Source organism: Rousettus aegyptiacus, unplaced genomic scaffold (genome assembly GCF_014176215.1).
Source record: "Rousettus aegyptiacus isolate mRouAeg1 unplaced genomic scaffold, mRouAeg1.p scaffold_m13_p_4, whole genome shotgun sequence".
NCBI lineage: Eukaryota > Metazoa > Chordata > Mammalia > Chiroptera > Pteropodidae > Rousettus > Rousettus aegyptiacus.
The window spans coordinates 51,077,255-51,099,571 of record NW_023416307.1 but is presented as its reverse complement, the minus strand read 5'-3'; the positions used below and the strand labels follow the sequence as shown (position 1 = coordinate 51,099,571).

Genomic DNA, 22,317 nt, shown 5'->3' with positions numbered 1-22,317 from the left:
AACATTTTGTAATATGTAAGAATTTCTTGTGCAGATTGGTTTTTGGACCAAGTAGGGATTTTATGACATTAGAATATATATTTTATTAGAATTTTCATTTTCATGTCTGAGTTTTTTTGTTTGTTTGTTTAAATTCCCATCTGGTAAGATCATCTTCTCTTCTCTTTCCTAACATCTTTAGTGAATCACCACTCAGCTTCCAGTCACTGTAGTAGCTAAAAAGAATCCCCCCAAAGTATAGATTCAGGAGTAGTCACACTAATTTGCCTTTCTCTGGGGGAACACATTGAATAGATGTTAGTTAGCCTTCATCTCAAGCTAAGATTTTTTACCAGTCTTACCTAATTAATAAATCCTTTAAGATTTTATCTGTAGAAGCTGCTTCACCAAGTACCAGATATTTATAATAAGAGTAGGGTATACATGCTAGAATTATGGAATGAGAGGGTCGATATTTTTATTCTTTTTCTTATTATTTTGATGACAAGTAGGCATTCGAGGTGATGGTCACAACCTGTAGAGTTCAGAGAATCAATATATAGATGCCACATCTCACCCAATACACAATATCTAAAATTTACCTTTCAGGGCTTAAAAACTATCTATTCAAAATGCAAGTAATTGGAACATAACTATGGGGCTTAAATATAAATGTTTGACAGAAAGTATAGGATGGTGTCATGAACATGGCACCAGATACACAGCCAGAATATTCTTTTTGTAACTTCTCGTCTTGAACTTCTTAAAATACAATTCTTAGTAGCCAGAAGGAAAGTGTACATTTAAAACTTTGGCCCAAAACAAACAGATACACATATGCAGCAATTGCTACAAAGACCCTTTTCCCCGGCTAAATATTAACAAGGTGTAGGTTAACCAAACAAACAAATTAATAGAAAAGGCCTCTGGCTTTTGTCAGGTGGATAAGCTGCAGCTTCTGGATGCAGATATTCTTCTTCCCTGCTCTCTGGGTCCTGCTTAAGCAGTGGGAGAGCGGTAGGATGTCAAGAAGAGAGGGGCAAAGTAAAGCAATTACCCTAAAGCAGTATTTCAACCCTGTCAAAGAGTTCAATCCAATAACCTGAGGAGATTTCGATTACTCATAAGTGTATTATTTTTCATAAGAATTTTAACTCTTATTAAATCTACTCTTTAAGAGATTCCTGAAGATAAGGATTTAAAGAATATCAATGCCTTTCTCAATTGAACAGGGCAGTAACTCTATTCAAATATAAACTTTCTATTTCTCTCCATTCATAAAACAGACAAAGGCATCATGTTCTCTAGTTTTATTATTTTTCAATCTTCCAACACATGAACTATAACTCACTTTGAAATTTTTTCAGTGCATTTCACAGCAAAAATGAACAAGAAAATCATTAAAATGGTTATATATAAACCAAGTGTTTTCTTATAATTTACAATTTGTTGAAAAAAATTATTGTTTTGCTGTTTTCATCCTATGAACCCCTTCAATGAATTTATCAGAGCACAAAGCTTAAATTTCTTATGATGATGCAATCGATACAGCCACCTATAATGGCTGATGAATAACAGGTATATGTTATACACACTGATTGGAAGACCACATCAGAAGAAACAGAATAAGGCACCACTCTTGGAAAATTAAGGTACTTGCAGTTACAAATTTGAGCACCATAACTAGGTGCTCAATAAATACTCAAATGAATGATGAAAACCATAATTAGCACTATTCTTTGAGTTGCCAGAAATTCTTCAACCTCAATAAAATACTTATTTAAAAAAAGATTTGTACCTGAATACAACTTCCTGATACCTTTTTATTTCATACTCTTTCTTCAGCATTTGAGTTTCCTTGGAAAGAAAATAAAACCATACTATACATATTCTCAGTCATGTACATAACTTCTGAATTACTGACAAATATGAATAGCTGTTTTAAATTTTGAGTGAACAGAGGTAAGATAAGCATACTCATCCAGAGGGATTATACATAATACTGGCTATTAACCTACAAGTGAAAAAAGGTAAGGAAGAAAGTAACAGTTTTATTTGATATTTGCTATGTTCTTTAATGCCTCAGTTCTTGAGAAAGGCCAAAATCTCATATTGACATGAACATATTTAAAAAACTGTCTCTCAAGTGTAATATTTAATAAAACTAGGTATTGAAAAGTGTTCTGAAATTTTTCAAGTCAATGTTGTTTTCAAGTATATTAAAATGTTCAGAAGAAAAAATTTCTTCATGGTTATAATTCAAATCAATTTATAAATATATTTTTTAAAAGAGAGTTCCAACAGAGGTGGAAAATGGGTAAGATCCTCAGTCACAGGCACACAGTCTCTCTGAAGGAATAGAATGCCTTGTTTCTACAACCTGGTTGATTTTTTTTTTTTTAACACTGATTTCAGGCACAATGGCTGAATCCACTTCTACGTTATCTTCCTCCTCCTCTTGGTTTGTTTGTAAGAGTAGTGAATACTTCAGTTACTGAGAGAAAGCAAAGCACAGACTCTGAAAGAGACTTCACTTTTCACTATCATCACAATCATTGAGTTCTCACTGTTGTGTTCGTATCTGTTGACCCCCATGAAAAAAAAGGGGATTCAAATTTATCTTTAGGAGACAGAACTGGATAAGACTAATAATCATCTAACAAGTCAGGTGAAAGGTTTTAAGATGATATTGCTCACATCACATGAACAGGTTGGTGAGAGGTCCATAGTGCTTCTTCGACACTTTGGTCTTGCTGCAGTTCTATAGTGCCCTAATAGGTACATTCGTGTTTAGCTAGTTTCAGTCTGTAGTCAGGAAGCAGGTCATTCAGTGCAATGACTCCATTCTGGGAGGGTTTAGGGTAAACAGAGAAGAATTTCATTTGGTCGAGTCTTAGTGCGTATCACTCTGCTGGCTGTGTTGTTGGAATTGTTTTCCAAAGGGGTTTGTGATAAACCCAGCCATCTCCCTGAAACAAGTAGAAGAAAAATTAAAGAACCGTTCCTCTAATGTTTTCAGAATCAGTGACCAAAACTAGAAGCAACACTTTCATTGAAATGGAATTCTATTCTCACATTTACAAACAGAAGTTTTTCAAGCAGAGGCTCATGGACATGGACCACAGACTAATAGTTACCAGAGGGTAGTGGGGGAGGAGAAGAGGGAGGAGGTAGATGGGGCAAAAGGGGTTATATATGTGGTGACAGAAAAAAATACAACTATGGGCAGTGAACACACAATGCGATGTATATATATGCCTAACTGTTGAATTGTACACCTGAAACTTATTGGATTTCATTAACCAATGTCACCATAATAAATAAATAATAAAAAAAGAAAAATATATTATTATCTAACCACATTACAGAATGCTAGGTTTAGAAGATAAGACATGCCATCTGATCATCCGTCTTATTTCACAGATGAAGAAACTGAGGCTCTGAGAAGTGAAATGAGTTGCCCAACTTCAGAGAAAAAGGAGCAGATTCTTTTCAGAGCACTTTCCATATACTTACCCACACATCATAGATGAGGAACTGTGGTAAATAAATTATCTAAGGTAAGAGCTAGGGCTCGAACAGCACACCTGACTCCAATATGGTTTACTATACTATAAAAACCTTCCTGGTGCATATACATACAACTTAAGAAATGTTAACCATTCGCTTAAGAGGATACAACCAATAGACCCTGGTGGACATGTATAATAACAAAAGGAAAGAAATGGAAGATCTAATATGTTAAATGTCAGTGAGAAATCGTCAGAAAAAGGTGGATATAATTAAATGATACTAGAAACACTTCATCTATACCTTTTCAGGCTGCTCTATCCTCCTCTTTTTATACCAACTGACTCTACTCTTCCATCTAAGATCAACCCCTAACTGGTCTGTAATCAGTCTGAAAGCAATAATGAAAATACAAAACGAGTAGAAGAGCCCTTGTTACCCCTAGCAATACTTATGAGCATCTATTAAGCACTCTGTTTAGGAGACAAAATGGACTTTTCAATAACATATTCTTCTTAGCAAAGTGCCGTAGACAATGGCAATAGCTCCAAATTTGTTATGAACTTTGTGGTACCAACCAGCTTCAGCTAGTTACTATGCTCATCAGCTTCACTTTTACTCCACAGAGCCTCTTAGACGTGATGGCATACATCATGATCCAGTCGCACAGAGGATGCAACTTGGTTGTCCCATGGGCTTGAAGAATTAATATATGACACATATCTAAACCATCTGCTGTACCACCGTACCATGGCACAACATTTAGGAAGCCCTACTTATATTTTGCCATCCAAAGGGGCCCAAATCTGAATCAGCATTTCCAATCGACTCTTCTGTCAGGTAGTTACTTAAGATCACCTCAGCTGAAAGAAATTCACCATTTTATTGGACAATCACCATATCTTGCCATCACTTTTAGACTCTATTTATATTGCAAAGTGTGATAAAAAAAAATTAAGTGACAGGCTCTTAACAATATGTCAAATAAAAAATAAATGAGAAGTAGCAAGTTTACAAGTCATGTTAGTAGCAAGAATCACCTTTTCCTCATTATTATAGCTCCCTTCTTTTAGGCCTACATTGTTTATTTTTAATGATTTACGGAAGTCCTCCCTTACAAATTTTCCCCTCTGGAATCCACTTCTGGTATATCGGCTTTCTTAATGAGCTTGAAATGAAAAAAATCTAAGGTTATCAGACTATAATTTTAAATAGTACTTAAAAAGGTATATTTTTTCACACAAAAATGCAGAGATATAAAGCAGTTTTCCTTATTTATATCCATGAAAACAGTTGGTAATTTATATTAGATACCCAAAGATTAGAAAAAGGAAAGTAATAAAATTACTATAATAAATTTTGGTTTTTCAAAGAATAACTATGTAAAAATCACATTCAAATTACTTTTTCCAGCGTCTATCCTGATGGACCAATATTAAAATTCAAAAGGTTTCCTAACACTTGGCAATCAACAAAACTTTTCTTGATATCAGATATGGTTCATTATTGACCTTTCTGGGTTCTACCAGAAAGTAATAAAACAAAAAACTGAAAACCAGTGCATTAAACTCCTCTACATAAGCCACAGTTTCTTACATAGGTCTAGTAATGGGAAACACATCACTATAAAATGTACTGTTTTACTGGATGTTTTTTATTGTTATACAATGCCTTCTTATGTTAAACTCAAAATGTATTTCCTGGTAGTTAGGGCTTAGCTCAGGTTTGTTATTAGAACTGATTAAAAAAGTTCTAAGTGCTAAGCCTACATATATTTGAAGAAAGTTATAATGAATGGCCCATTTTCTATTTTTCAGGCTAAACACCCCTATTTTTTTCCTTAAAAGTTGTAAAGATTCTAGTCACTTCACTATCCTTTGTGTAGCCAGTTATGTTTCTCATGTCTCCCTTAAAATGTGGTTTCTGAAAGCAAACACAGAATTTCAGTGTGGGACAAAAGGCAATAAAATTGTAAATTGCACATTCTATTATTATGATAGAAGATTTTGTTAGCATTTTCATTTGTGGCCAATTAAATCCCCAAATCTATTTCATTTGAATTACAGGCTAATTTTTGACAAATTATGAAAAGTTCGTAAAAAAGCTCAGGATTAAGCTAGACTATTTTCAGAAAGGGAAATGTGTAAGTGGTAACAATTTAAGAAAACCTAGTAAGCTGAAGTTCTAAGTAGATAATGAGTTTTGGTCTGAAGGCAGGTAGAACATACCTCTTTAACAAAATATTTGGTTTTCCAGGGTGTGCCTGTTTCAGTACGATGCCTTTCTTCAGTCCTCTGGCGTTCTTCTAGGGTACGTTTATGCTCTGTGGCCTTATCAATTTCAGATTCCCTCAGAGAGTCTGTCACATTTTTCCACAATCGCCTGAAATAGGAAAACCACAGTTTTACAAACATTCTCCAAAAAAAGATAAATAGAACCGATACTCTCAAAATTAACAGTAATTTTTAAAAATTACATTTCCTAAATCATATCTGTAATTTCATGCCAGAGTTAGTTACAAGAACACTGATGCTATATTATATGTTAATGTCCAAGATGCTACTGCTTCTACTTCTTTTTCAATTAAAAATAATTTATATTTTCAACTTATAAAACTAAGATTTTTATTTTTAAGAAACTTAAGAAATACTAAGCAAAAAGATTTTAAAAGATACTAACAAAATATTTTTAAGCTGAAATACAAGAGAAACCACTTCTGCTGCTGGACATGATGAAATAACAGGCACCAGATTTACCCTCCTGCCTTTAATCAACTAGGAAACCATATCAAATGTAATGAAACAATGATTTTCAGATATTGAACAAAAGGCAGCACAGAACGGCGAACCCTGAGAGGAGAGAAAGAACTCCAACTCCCTGGGCCAGAGAGAGTTTACAGGTGTAGCATAGGGAGGAGAGAAGCTCAACAAACTCCAAGCAAAAGAAAACTGTCAAGACAGTTCTTTGGGGAAAGTAGTCTATAGTCTGTTCAACAAGTGGTACTGGGGCAACTGGATATCCATATGTAAAAAGTTGACCTTAGACCTTTACCTCACAATAAAACTTTTACAAGAAGATACAAGAGAAAATCTTTAGAATTTTGGGTTATGCAAAGATTTCTTAGATGCAACACCAAAACCATAATCCATAAAAGAAATCTTTGCTATTTCACCTCATCAAAATTAAAAATTTTTACTGAAAAAACATTAAAAAATGAAAAGACAAGCAACAGACTAAGAGAAAATATTTGAGAAACACATAACTAATAAAGGATTTATATCCAGAATTTACGAAGAACTCTATAACACAATAAGATAAACAATTCAATTTATAAAGATGGGTGAAAATATATAAGCACACATCTCACCAGAGAAGATAAACAAATGACTAATTAGCACATGGAAATTAGTCATTTAGTCATTAGGGAAATGCAAATTAAAATCACAATGAGATACTATTTTAAACCAACTAGATAGGTGTATTAAATAAGACAGTAACAGATGTTGATAAGAAAGTGGAGAATTGGAACCCTCAAAAATTGCTGTGAGGAAATGTAAAATGGTGCAGCCATTTTGGAAAATAGTTCAGCAGTTTTTTTAAAAGTTAGGTATAAAACTACCACACAAACCAGCAATTCCACTCCTAGTATTTACCCAGATGAAAACGTGTCCACACAAAGATTTGCATGAGAATATTCATAGCACTATTAATCATCTTAGTTCAAAATTGGAAATGTCCATCAACTGGTAAATGGAAGACAAAATGTGGTATTAAACAATGGAATTATATGAAACTTAGAGGAAAATATATAACATTATACAGTAATAAAAAGGAATGACCTACTGATGCATGCTATATATCATGAATGAACTTCAACAACATGCTAAGTGAGACATGCTAGGCACAGGAGATCCCATTTTGGATAATCCCATTTATCTGAAATATCCAGGGAAGGTGCATTTATAGTGACAGCATGCAGTTTCCTTGAGACTGGGGGTAGGATTGGAGATTAACTGTAAAATGAGCATAAGGGATCTTATGGGAAGATGAAAAGATTCTAAAACTGATTTATGGTGATGACTGTACCACTCAGGAAACAGGTGATTTTTATGAAATGTAAAATATATCTCAATAAAGTTATTTTTTAAGTGTCAATTTGATATCAAAATAAAGTCCAAAGCAAGAACTATGACCAGAGATAAAGAAGATCATTTCATAATAATCAAGGATCAATGCATGAAGATATACAATCCTAAACATGATGCCCTTTATAACCGAACCTCAAATAACATAAAAGTAAAAACTTATACAACTACAAAGAGAACTATTCAATTATAATTGGTAATTTCAGTAACTGATTTCAATAACTGATCTCTACTGATAGAACAGGTACACAGAAAATCAGCAAAGATATAGAGACTAGAAAAATACTATCAACCCACTTGACCTAATTGACATTTACAGAATACTCTCACCAAACATCAACAGATATACATTCTTGTCAAGTGCACATGAAACATTTACCAAAACATAATTTACCAAGGCCACAAAACAAATTTCAATAAATTTAAAGGACTGATACCATACAAAGTACATTCTTTGATCAAAAAGAAATTAAATAAGAAATGAATAATGGGCAGATAGCTGGAAAATCTCCAAATATTTGGAAATTAAACAATATATTACTAAATAACTTCATGAGTCAAAAAAAATCACAAGGGAAATTAAAAAATAAATATGAAAAGTAAAAAAGTTGCAGGATATAGATAAAGCAGACTTAGAAGGAAAATACACAGCATTAAACTTTTATATTAAGAAAGAAGAAAAATTCACAACCTAAACCAGAAGTCAAACTATGGTTCACTGCCCATTTTGTTAATAAATTTTTATTTTAATATAGCAACATCTATCACTACTTTTATACTACAATGGCAGAGCTGGGTAGTTGTGGCACCGGCTATCTGATCCATCAAGCCTAAGATATTTACTCTCTGGCTTTTACAAAAGAAGTTTGCTGATCCTTGACCTAAATTTTTGTTTTTAATAAAACAGAAAAAGGAACAGCAAATGATGCACAAAGTAAGCAGAACAAAGAAAATTAAAACAATAAGAGCAGAAATCAATGAGAAAGAACAGAAGTATGGACAAAAAAGTTAATGAAACTAGTTCTTTGGGTAAAATTGATAAACATTTAATCACATTGATCACGAAAAGAAGTTATTACCACTAGAAGGAAAGAGTGTGGTGACATCACTACAAATCCTACACACAGTATAAGAATGATAAGGGAATATTATGAACTATATGCCAAGAAATTTGACAGAAAAAAAAGACCATTTCCTTGAAAGACACAAACTACCAAAGCTCACTCAAGAATAGATAACCTCAACAGCCCTAAGTACTAAAGATATTGAAGTTGTAGTTAAAAACTTCCCCCAAAGAAAACAACAGATGGATCTCCCCATGAATGTAGAAATAAAAAATCCTTAATAAAATTTTATGATAATATAATGTCTCTTAAATACCTGTTTAATAATAGCCAGATTCTTACATCTGCTTCTACATTCAATCTGTTGTGACATATTTAGTTAAAGTATATAAAGAAAATATGGCCTCACTCAGATAGTTGGAAAAGGGAAGAATATTTTAATAAATTTTCAAATAATTTAATTCTTTGATACAGTATCAAAACTCAGTAAGTGGTAGTTTTTGAAATTTAGATGCAATATGGAAACTGAAAAATGTCGATGTATTTTTTACACTCTGCTACATGGAAATCTACTGGTCTAATTTGCATCTTGGAAAGAATTTTCATCCATGCATAATGTTGCAATATCATGCATTGATCATTTGAAACATGATCTTACAGATTTTGACATTTTATTATGTAATATTTAAAAAGCACACTCTTTAATATCACCACCAATTTCATCAGAAAACTCTGCTTGGAAAGTTTTCAAGCTCACTGTGGTAGATACAAGATATAAACTTTTTATTTTGCCTTGAAGCTCAAATTTTTTTGCAGTTTTATTGACATAAAGCACTGTGTAAGTTTAAAGTGTACAGCACAGTGACTTGACTTACACTGTGATCACCATAGTAAGTTTAATTAACTTCCATTTCATATAGATACAAAAAAAATTTTTTTCCCTTGTGATAAGAACTTTTAGGATCCATTCTCTTAACAACTTTCAAAATATACCATACAATAGTGTTAACTACAGTCATCATGGATTATATCACATCCCCAGGACTTATTTATCACATAACTGGAAGTTTAAACCTATGACCCTCTCCACCCAATTCCCTCACTCCCAACCCCTGCCTCTGCCTACCACAAATCTGACCTCTTTTTCTATGAGGTTCTTTTTCTAGTATGAAAATTTTTCAGCTGAGGTATAATTGACATATAATGCTATATTGGTTTCGCATGTACAACATAATGATACAATATTTGTATATACTGTAAAATGATCACAATAAGTCTAGTTAACATCCACCACCATACATAGATGCAAAAAATTTTGTCCTGGTGATGAGGACTTTTAAGATCTACTCTTAGCACTTTCAAATATGCAATACAGTATTATTGATTACAGTCGCCATGCTGTACATTATATCCCCATGACTTATTTTATAACTGAAAGTTTGTACTTTTTGACTCACTTCACCCATTTCGCCTACCCCCTAATGCCTGCTTCCAGTACCACCAATCTGTTTTCTATACCTATCAGTTTGATTTTTTTTGTTTATTTTGTTCTAGATTCCACATATAAATGAGATCATCCAGTATTTGTCTGTCTAACTTACTTCACTTAGCATAATGCCCGAAAAGCCCATCTCTACTGTAGCATGATTTTACTCTTCTTCATGGCTGAATAATATTCCCACATGCATGTGTGCATGTGTACACCATAACTTCTTTATATCTATTTATCTGTCAATGGACACTTGAGTTATTTTCATTTAAATTTTATTATTAGCAAAAAATACTGTTAATTGTTTTCCTTGAAGTACCATTTTCATATCAATCGTTTATAAGAAAAATCTAATATTTAAATTAGAACTAGTTTGTCAATCATTCTTTTAAGTAAAAATGGTATTTTATGAAAAGAGAAATTTGCTTGTAACTCAAAAAACTGCACAAATGCTTTTCCTTCAGAAAACTACTGTACTTCAATATCTAGCACAAGTACTTTATGCCTACTCCCAATTTGTCATGCAGAATATTCAAACACTTTTTTTTTTTTTAAAAAAAGACATTTAAAAAGAAACTGGCATTTTAAAAATTGTAAGCACATGGCAGTGAAGAATATAATAACCACTTATACAGCTTGGTGTCACTGTCTTGATACATGCTAAGGCCCAACAGTGCTACCCACCATTGCTTTTGTACCACCAGTACCGACAGTGAAAATGGCAAATAACAGCTCAGCAATATTATGAAAAAGTTTTGAAATGGTACATCTCCTGAAAAGATCTAGGATCTCAGAGAACCACTCTTTCAGGATGAATCTCTAGAAAAGAAAAATTTTTAATCACTACTATTTTATCTTTGATCCAACTTGAGTCTTTGGCTAATGGGCATTTAATCTCTCTACTCATCTAGTTATAAATTGTTTGCTTCCATTTAAGTGATCAAGATATTTAAAACTTCCTTGTATTTCCTTTATCTTTTTAAAAACTGATACAGTAATACTTCCACACCATAAATAATTTAAACAGTTCAAAAAGGCAGTCTGGAAAAATAAGTCTCTTTCCAATCCCAGACCCCTATGTACCTTTCCAGAAGCAACCACTGTGACCGCATTTTGAAGACTGTAACTTAATTAATACATATAGATCCACTTCACTTACTTTCAAAGGCCTATGACATATATTGCCAAAATATCCTCTAGGAAGGTTGTTCTAGTTTACCTTCTAATCAACAATATGAAAATGACTATTTGCTCATACTTTTTCCCAAAAGAGGTATGATTTTTAAAACTAATTTGTCTTATTCATATTTCTTTGAATTCTAATTACACTGAACATTTTTTTCATTTTCTTAATGGGCATATTTTTCCCCTATTTTTGTGAACTACCTCTTTATGTCTTTTGCCCATTTTTCTACTGGGCAAATAATGTTAATGTGCAAGAGTTTCTATGATAAGGATATAATCCTTTATTAAATGTTAATATTTTTGCCCAGTTTATAAAAGTTTGATTTTTACTAAAATGTAACTGTGTGTCATATAATGTCATAGTTGGTAAGGGGGCGTTAAAAGCATCAGATCAGACCAAACCCTTTCAATTTCCAGGTGAGAAAGCTAATACGAATTGGTTAAGTGATTTGCCAAAGGTTGCCAGTTGGTGAAAAGGATTAGATTAAGATCCAGAGTTCCTCTTTCCTGGATGGATGCATGGATGACATACCTGGATTCAAACGGGTCCTGCTTCTCCAGAGGTCTTACTCTTTTCTTCCTCACTGCCAGTTTTGTCAAGTCCACATTCTTTGTCTCGCCATTGCTGTAAGTGAACTCAAGAACACTATTCCATTCCCCTTGGACTCTGCATGCCACAGTGTTGGTGAGGTTGTGCTTTACTTCACCTGTAACCCTAGAGGCAAGCAGAAAATAAGATATGTTCTAATAAGCGATATTGGGGTAATTAAGATTCTGAAACCCAAGAAAGTACTTTGTGAATTGTTTATATTAGTTATACAGCTCATTTCAATTTGTCAGTGCCAAAGTCAGATTTTTGGTAAATACAGGTTAGCTTCCTAGATAATTTTTTCAAATAATATCAACTTTAATCTTTAGAAAGAACACTAGGAATCAAAGTAGAGATTTAATTACCATAAATGATTATGAAATATGATCTTTAAAATGCATGCTACAAACAAAACTATTATAACATTAAAACTAAATAGAAACACAAAAAATATTAACATTTATTTTTTATCATATTTGAAAAACGTTACAATATCACAACCCAACTTTTTAAACAAACTAGTCTTATCTATTTAAAAGTTTGGAGTCCTTGTATTTGAAGTTCTGGGTATATCAATTCTATGTAAAATCATATTTTAAATTATGCTTAATTTTAAATTAAATATAGAAACCAGACAAATCAATAAGTAAAAAAAGAATAGAAAAGATACTTCAAAATTTTTTTTTAACTCTCTTGACAAAACAGTAAAATTAAAAGAGCACTGATACACAAAAAATGTTATCAACACAGAATTCAGAGAGAACTCAAACACTACTGTTGTTGAAAGTTTAATGAAGAGTTACCTGACTAGTTTATTAACAGACAGGATGCGGCTCAAATGAATGCTAGAACAGGAACAGGTCTAATTTTTTTAATGAAGCATTTTATAGTCACTGAAGGACACAAATAACAACAGGATTAAATTAGACAGACATTCAGAACTCAGAGAGTAGTGGGTAAAAGTTAGGGTCAAATCGGTGTGCCAGAGATTGTGGTTTATCTGGATTCACAAGGGAATCCAGAGGACCAAAGCCCACAGGCAACAGCTCAGGGACCCTCAGAAACATTTTTCAGGTATAAGCCAAGGGCCTGGATGTCAAAAGGACATAGCTGAATTCAGTGAGTCCATAGTTTTTAATCAGGAGAAGTCAACAGTGTACAGACTCAGAGTTCAAGACAGAGGCACAGCAGCCAATAAGCAAAGAATCTATGAACCAGATCTTAAAGATTAAGGTGTATAAGGGTTTGGAATCTAGGAGCAAACCAAACATTCAGAATAAAAAAATTAGGGATAATTGTAGCTCAGTGGACACAAAGAACACCAGGACTACAAGTCCCCTTTATTACAGCAAGGGTGGGAACTCTGCGTATACTTCAAAGCACCTGAACTTAAATAAGTTCACTGCTAAGGGTTTTTGCCTGACTGAATATTTCTTGTGATATCCATGTTTCCTCTCTGATCCCACTTGCCAAAATTGCTCCCTTCCTTGGAAATTTATCTCTAATCAATCAGGATATGAAGAGATGACACACTGAACACTTATCTCTTCCCTTCTCTATCCACACATACCCAGAACTGTATTCTGACCACCGAAGAACAATAATCCATTCCTCACTTGATCTCTCTTTTTTACTGCCACATCACAATCTTTTAAGTTGTCATTATCTCCTTCACAAGTCTTTCCACTTGACAAATAACAAGCACTACATCCCTATTCATGCACCCTGGGTTACACTGGGTCCTTGCTGTTTGGTGTATCTACACAGCAAGGGCAGCATAAGAACTGAGGCAGGGAACAAGAATCATGCATACTAGAGATAGGCCATGAGAAACTTGCAAAAGGAGCACAAGAAGGAAGGAGGGCCTTGTCTCATTTTGCTTAAAACAGTTCTTCATAACAGTCTGATGCATGGTTGGCAAACATTTTTTGTGAAGGACCAAAGGTAAATATCTTAGGATTCGTGGGCCAGAATGTGTCTGTCACAACTACTTAACCCTGTCACTGTAGCAGAAAAGCAATCATAGATAATAAGTATGAATATCTAAATATCTAAAGCATATATATCTAGATACAGTTTCAATCAATGACATAGAATGTTACCCTTAAGACACTTGCCAAAGAGCTAAATCTTAAGTTGTCATCCTACTCATTTTTAAAGTGAGGATGATTGATAATTGATAAGGTATTTGCTCTTTCACTTTTTAAAAACTTGACCTTAAGTTGGCTTTTTAGATTGTCTAAACTCTGTCTCTATAGCTATTTGAATACAAAACCACTAACTACATTAGTCTGGCTTCATAAAGAAGGCTTTTATTGACTAAAAGTTAAGATTTTAGATTTGAGTTTTATTGATGTATATATAGAAGTACTCACATGAGGGGTAATTTATTTTATGCAGAACTAAAGAAGATACTATTATGTTACTCAATGCCACTATATAAGGATACCTGCAACAAATCCCTTTAGAATTTAATACCAGGGAAATAGTTCATCTCTCTTGAAAGAGTGATAGGCTTCCTTTATCAGACAATGAGAAGTATGTTGAGCATCATGTTTCTTTTTTTTACTCTAAGAGAAGTTAGAATTAAATTTTATTTTCTGGTAAAGTAATTATCTAATCCCAGCTTCACAGTATTACTGTCCTTTTTCATCATTATAGTTATTATAATAACAGACTTTATTTTTAACTGTCTATTATCTAAGAGTTTTTCCTAAAAGCCTTACATATTCTTTTCAGGGTTAGGGTCCTGGATTCTAATATTAGACTAAAAGCTTCTTAAAGGCACAGATAGTCTTTTTCTTTCTCCGGTATGCGGAAAAGTATGTCACTCAGAAAATAGTAAACATAATGACATCATATCACTATATATATAAAATTATCATCTTACAGCGAGTGTGGAAAATGGGATGAGGATGTGGACAAGAGCTTGAGGAATAGTTAAGTAGGCCTGCTTGGCTGCAACAGAGATAGTTGTGGAAAATGAGGGAGTAAGGAAAGACAAGTGGAAGATAATATATTTATATCAAATGCAGACAGCAGATAATGTGTCTGTTCTGATTGCAGATAGCAGTAAAAAAAAACAGGCTAAGTCTGAGACGGGAGGCATGGCCATTAATAAAGGCATGAAAGAAGGCTTTAGTTATAATATTCTGAAAAAATCAAAGAAGAAAAGATGTCAAAATAGGAAAGTCTGTTTCGAACATGAATCTTTTAAATGAAAAATTAAATGAAACCATTGGTCCTAAGGGAGATCAGAATGGAAATAGTGAGGAAACTTCGGGGTCAGCCGAAGGCATGCCTCAAGAGTTAAAGAAAGAATGTATGTGAATGCAAAGGAGATAGAGACAGACTAGTTAAGGAAAAGTGTTATACTTCCAAGTAACAAGAGCCAATGACTGTGGCCTTGTAGATAGGTAAGAGCATGAAGGGAGAAAAGAAGCTAATTTAAGTAAGAAATTCAAGAAAATAAGACAGTAAATATAATGACTGGTCACTAATAAAAATGAGGATGTCTATTTGAAATTATTAGGAATCTTAAAAATGTCAAAATATGAAAACCAGGTATCAAAACTAAGACTGCTTTTGGGTGTTCCCTCTTAGGAACTTAGCTGCCAAGATGAGAGAAGTTCTACACATGTGGGAAAGCTATATGTAGGCCCTCTGCTGAGAGCCCAAGATGAGCTCCTGGTCAATAGTCAAATCTACTGCCTCTCAAGTGAGGGGCTATCTTGGGTATCCACCTGAGTCGAGCTCTTAAATGACTGAAGACCCAACCAAAATCCAACTACAACCACGTGAAAGATGCCAGGTAAGAATCACTCAGCTGAGCCCGATTATCCACAGAATTATAATATATGATACAAATTGCTGTTTTAAGCACTATACTTTAGAGAGGTTTATTTATTATTAGCAGTAGATAATCAGGACATCATCCAAAGTTATCTTAGTTACTCAATCGGCTATTTCTTGAAGTCTATCAAGTCTGAATCTCTAACTGGTCACCTAACTTCTAATCTTCTCTCACCACCTCCCTGTCCTCTAACACAATCTTCACCTGCCATCAGTTGACCTTTTTCAAAATTTATTTAAAATATATCACTTCCAGATACAACATTGCTTAAATTATATTCCCATCAAAAATGTGTAACGCAAACCTGATTCGAAAAACCAAAAAAAAATCCAAATTGATGAGCATTCTATAAAATTGATCTGTATTCTTCAAAAATGTCAGCATCTTAAATGACAAAGAAAGGCTGAGGCAATATTGCTGATTAAAGACTAAAGAGACATATTAAAATGTAATGCATGATCCTGGGTTAGCAGTAAAAACACTGTCAATTATTCGAACAACTGACAAAAATTTTAATATGGATTGTACATTAGATAACAGTATTATTATGTCAATGCTAAGTTTCCCAAATTTAACAACTGTTCTGTGATTATGTAAGAGAATTTCTTGTTCTTAGGAAATTCAGGCTAAAATATTTTGGGGTCAAGTATCATGATGTCTTTAACTCTCAAATGTTTCAGGAATAATAACAGTCAATAATAAATAAGTAAAACAATAATAAAGTGCGCAGAGAGAAATTTTGATAAACCTATGTTTTTACATCTTTTCTGTGGGTTTGAAATTATTGTAAAAGATAAAAATAAATAAAATATATCACTTCCATGCTTAAAAGCTTAATTGGCTCCCCACTTTCTTCAGAATACAGATCAAATTTGTCAACGAAGAAGTCACTAAAGATAAATTTATTATGAAAAGAAGCCTGAACCAGCCCTATCCTTTTAAAGTCCCTAAAACTCTTAAAATAGATTCTGTCTCAAGAAAATGGTAGATATAAAGTAGTTAAATAGATGAAACAATTTTTGAATAGAAGGGCTATGCAAGCTATGCAGGGAATAAAAAAGCACTATAGAATTGGACATCTTCTCTCCTACTGGGCAAACTGCATCCTAATCCCTCAGCCTCAGATCTACTCTCCAAAGACGCCCTTATAGATCCAGCCATGGATGGGCCTTGGGGTCTTCAGTACATCTCCACTTTGCTTGCTTATTGCTCTGCCTGCCCCAGCAGGGACTACAGAATGAGAAAGAGAACAGCTGAGTTCTTAACAATGCAGACATAGGAAGCCCAAGAATGTGGTTATGGACTTCATCAGGAAGACTGAGTATTGCTGAGCATTACAGAAACTTAAACAGAGTGGTGACACTGGAGAATGTGAGTAATCTAGCCTCAGCGAGGCATCAGCTCTGAAAAACAAATATGACTTCCCTGTTGGAGCAAGAAGAACTATGAAGAGAAAAAACACGATAGCCCATCCCCAAGGCACAAATGTAAGTACTGAAGAGGGGCTTAAAAACCAGAGAAAATGTCTATGCAGGATATCTGTGGCCAGGAATTATCTAAATGTCACAGCAACAGTGAGATTTAGGAGATGAATTCTTATTCTCCACATTAAGGTAGTCCCTGCGATATGATAAATTATTATAACTTGTATTTATTATTATAATACAAGGCAAGATAAAGCACTGGTTCAGGAAAAGTTATGAATAGTTGCATTTGTGGAAAAAAATTGAGTTCAAAACTGCTGAGTTCGAAACTGTAATCTGAGTTTTTATCAAGAGAAACTTGCATAAATGTAATTCATATAGCTAGTGTTTAAAACATAATTAAGACTCAAAATTTAACCAGAATAGCTATATTGTTAATCTGTTAGAAAAGAAGAAAATTCTGAACATGAGAGAGGTAACACTATGTGCACTAAATGTGTAATAAGATTTTAACTTAAGAGTATCAGAGAATTCATATTTACAAATACAGGCCTCTTATTTCCCTCTCAGTAGCAGAGATTTAATATTGGAAACAAACACTGAATTGTAATGAATATAGGAAAGTTTCCACTCATGGCTCAACATTAGCTTAAAATATGATAACTCACATGGTTGGAATATGAGATATTCTTAAAAAGGATTTTATCCCTTAACCAACCCAAGAAAGTTTACAGAGAAGAGAAACCTTATGATAAATAGTGATTTTGAAAAATCCTATAGTCATTATTTATTCAGAGACATGGGAGAGCTCACACTGAAGAAAAACATTATTAATCATATATACCTTAAATGGCACTAGAGAAAAAAACATATCGAAGAAAAATCACATGACGCCAAACATTGTGAGGCAACTCTCCATAGTCATTCACTTCTTAAACAACATGAAAGAATTCACACACCCCTGTAGTCAGTACTCAACTCAGGTAACACAGAGGACTCATGTTGGAGAAAAACCCTCTAAATGTAGTAACTGTGGTCAAGACTTTGGCCAGAGCTCTTCCTTTTAGACACCAGAAAATTCTTATTGATTTGACATGTCTAATCAATATGAGAGAGTATCTGATCAAAATTTTAGCTTTGAGACTAAAAAGGGAAATTTATGTAGTAAAGAAACCCTAAAACTGTAATGAATGTGGTCAAGGCTTCATGAGACAATTTTTATTGGGAAGAATCCTATACACATAATAAATGCGGAAGTGTCTTTAACAGGAGAAAGTCTCTTGATGAATACCAGAGGATGAATACCAGAGAATTCATACGGAAGACACAAGTTAAATGAAATAAATACAGGAAACACTTTACTCATTGAGCCACATTGGCAAAGCATGAGAATTCATACTGGTGAATGCTTTGAATATAATGAATGAAGGAAAGTCTTCAGTAACTATTCATTAGAAACCTTATAACATTAAGGATCTCACCCTGGAGAGACTTCTATTCATATAATCAATGTAGAAAATCCTGTAGGTGGAACTCTCAGTTTATTAAACACAGAAAGCCCAAAACAGCTATTTTCAAATCTCTGAATGGTTATGCTAGAGGAGAAAAGAGATATTATTTGTATGAAGCTCCAAAAAATCAAATATAAGGGTTCACATCTAAGAAGTTAACCAGTGTAGGTCAAAGGATCATTGGAAATAGCTACAATTTGATAGGGTGGAATAGACTCTATCTCTAAGAAGAAAACTCACATTTACCGTACTTCCCAAGAAAAATATGCAAATATTTACAAATCACTTACTACACATATAACACTGTACAGATACAGTGGAAGGTCCAAATCAGTACCAGTCAAAAGCTTACAGCAAAATTGGGTGAAATAAGACAAAACAAGAAAATAAGTTTCTATATAAACATGTTATTTTTCTTTTAAATGGTTTTATAGATAAGTCCTATAGGATTTCAAATAACATCTCCTCAACACACACCCACATATACTCTCGGAATAGTTTCAGGGACCAGAGATAGTTTGCAAAAAAAAAAAAAAAAAAAAAAAGAAAGAAAAAGAAAACTAAAATTGCTCCTTGTCTTTTTTTCCAGAAAATAATACTTAAGAGAAAAACAAAACAAAACAAAACAAGCCACTAGGAAGTACATCAATATTGACAATAAAAAGTACAAGATTTGGAAAATTTGTCACTATAGTTGTTTTCCCCAAAGCATTTTACTTAATTATATACTTTGAAAATGGTTTCACCAATGCAAGAATATTAGAGATGTAGATTTCAGCTCTAACTTCATATAAATAAAGGAAGTCTGAAAATGGAGTGGGCTGCCTCACCCACTAAGTTCTGTGCTAAAAATAATGTTATTGTACATGTTGAACAATCAGTTATCAGGCATGTTGCAAAGGGATTTATGTATCTAGTAAATGTTGGTGTAGTGACTTCTAAAGTCCCTTTTAATTTTAAGGTTTGAATCCCATCATGACTATGAAGTAGAAGCACATAAAAACAAAGTGTGAACCATACTAATAGCATCTCTAAGGGTAAAAGGTGACTATTCTGACAATGTCTATTGGTCTGTTTGGGTGATCTGTGTTGTTTTTCTAATTCTATGCTTCAATGTTTTGAAATCCATATTTTAAAGGCCCATTCAATGCCTGAGAGCCAATAAATCTCTATTTCCACTTCTAAGATTGCCGCGTACTAGTCATCAAGTGGAGAAGTAAAATATGTAATTGAAAGTCTCATACATGACTGGAGGGAGTGTATTTTGGTATAATCAATTAAGAAAACGGTTTGGCAGTTTCTAATAAAGTTCAACTTTGTATCCTACAACCCAGCAATTCTACTCCTAAGTATCTACACAAGAAATTAATACATACATTTACCAAACAATGATCTAGCAGCATTATTTATAATAGCCAAAAAATTGAAAACTGCCAAGATGCTTATCAATATTAGAATGAATAAATGAATTGTGGCATAGTTGTAGAATGGAAAACAGTCAGTAAGGAGAATAAACTTCAAGTTTACAGGGATGAATCTCAAAAACATAATGTTGAGCAAAGTAAGTCAGGTATAAAGAGCACATAGTGTATTATTTCATTTGTATACACTACGAAAACAGGCAAAACTCATCTACGGTATGAGAAATCAGGATAGTGGCTACCTTAAATGAGAAGGATGTAAGGGGTTAATCTAACAGTGTGTTTGTGTGTATGTGTATGTGTGTGTATGATTATAACAGGGCATGAAGAAGGCCTTTGGGATGCCAGTAATGGTCCATGTCTAAATAAAAGTGCTCAAATTTTCACAAAGTCATCTTGTATACTTTCATATGTGTTATTCTTCAATAAAACCTTTATAGAAAAAGAACACTAACCCTAGTTCATGAACAGTCAGAATAGATATCAAAAGTTTAGGGAAAAAGTCAGTATCTTATTGAGAATCCCATGTCTTCATATAGTTTAGATGATCTGTACAAGTGCTGAAGAGATCAATAAGCCATGAAAGGAGTATAGTAACTGGCTATTTCTTAGATGGAATTAGAACAAAGCCACCATTCAATATTGGTGCCTAAAGACACTGGCTTCCATCATTGTACTTCTTGAACTATTTCTTATGACTAGATGTATTTTTCACCCTAACTTGTAGCAACAGCTGCCTCCATGGAGGTCTGGATCCAAGTCTGAATTCCTTTAAAGGCAGAAATTGGGCCAGAGGCTGCACATTCATCTGTTATGAATTCTATTCCACATCACATTAGCTAGTTAACCAGGAAAAATTTTTAAGAGTAGATAGATATGTCACTGTTTTTAAAAGCATATCATGATGAGGAGTTTGGAGAAACAGGGCAGAGTGAGAGACATCCCTAGATCTTTCCCCTTGAAACAATAAGCTGAACATCTAAAACTCAACAAAAAACACCCAAACTGCCACACCAGCATGTCTGAGTGTGGGATCTGCACATAAGAGCTACCACAGAAACTGAAATTTTTGTATAATGAAATCTATTTTCCTTTTAATTTCTTACAACCTAATAAACTTTGACTACCTTCTACCATCAAAAAATAAAATATTAAAAAATAAAAAAATAAAAGCACATCATGATTTCTAGGATGTCTTGAAAGACATCCCATTTCACATAAACCAGAGAAAGAATAGGCACTATAATCAAATATCAGACTGATAGAATAAGAGCCAGGTATCATTAAAATGTTCTTACCGGTGCAGTTTGCCACCATAAAATGGCTTAGTGTGAAAAGTGATGCTTGCTGAATACCCAGTTTTTACACAGTTGACACTGACTTTGCCACCCAGTTCTACCCAAGGAACAGTCAATATTGACCGGGCATAAGCACAAGGTAGAGAAAATGTGTACTCTTCTCCATGTTCCAATAGACTGAGGATACCTGAATGTGAAAACATGAACTGTTAATATATTAAAAAGAGAGCTATGAAAAATCTATATTGTTTTCTCCTGTCTAGCAAATAAACATCATAATTTCACTTAATTTTCATTTAGCTTTGAATGAAATTGGCCTCATTTACAACTGTACACTTGGTAACAATTCCTGATAAAAGTGAACCAAGGTTACTATTACTCTGACCTTACTATCCCTTTGGAGTTCGTGGAACCAGAAAATGTTATAGTGAAAACAGTTCAAGCGTTCTCTCTAACACTCTTAAAAATAAAATAAAACCTTAAGTCAGAGATTAAAGCCATGATATATTCTACTGTGTTAAGATCTGATCATTAGTTATTACTAATAACTTTTTCAGCAGTTTGAGAATAACTAAATGTTTAATGTTATATAGTCACAGACCTTAATCTCAGATGGTCTGATAAAAAAAAGTGTTCTTCATTCTATTTTATGTATATTTTAAAAAAGTAATTTTATGATAAAATTATGGCCATAATAATTTTGTTTGCAAAATTCTGAAATATTTACAGTAAAGCTACAACGGATAGAGGAGGTAGTTTTCAAACAAACATTATTCTAATAAGGCTTGTTACATATTGAGTGGTTATATTAAAGGTTTTAAAAAACATAAAAAGGGAATATTAATGAAT

The 22,317-nt window shown here is 33.4% G+C and overlaps 1 protein-coding gene across 1 annotated transcript in view; it reads right to left on the bottom strand.

Annotated features, from left to right (window-relative positions):
- Nucleotides 1-1,274: 1,274 nt before the first annotated feature.
- OSBPL11 (oxysterol binding protein like 11) overlaps nucleotides 1,275-22,317 on the bottom strand; it is a 75,455-nt gene continuing 54,412 nt past the window's right edge. The window contains exons 10-13 of the mRNA XM_016135199.2: nucleotides 21,469-21,655; nucleotides 11,905-12,087; nucleotides 5,718-5,871; nucleotides 1,275-2,948 (exon numbers count right to left, since the gene is read on the bottom strand). Coding sequence (XP_015990685.1) covers nucleotides 2,883-2,948; nucleotides 5,718-5,871; nucleotides 11,905-12,087; nucleotides 21,469-21,655 — 590 coding nt within the window. The 3' untranslated portion in view covers nucleotides 1,275-2,882. The remainder of the gene's footprint in view (nucleotides 2,949-5,717; nucleotides 5,872-11,904; nucleotides 12,088-21,468; nucleotides 21,656-22,317) is intronic.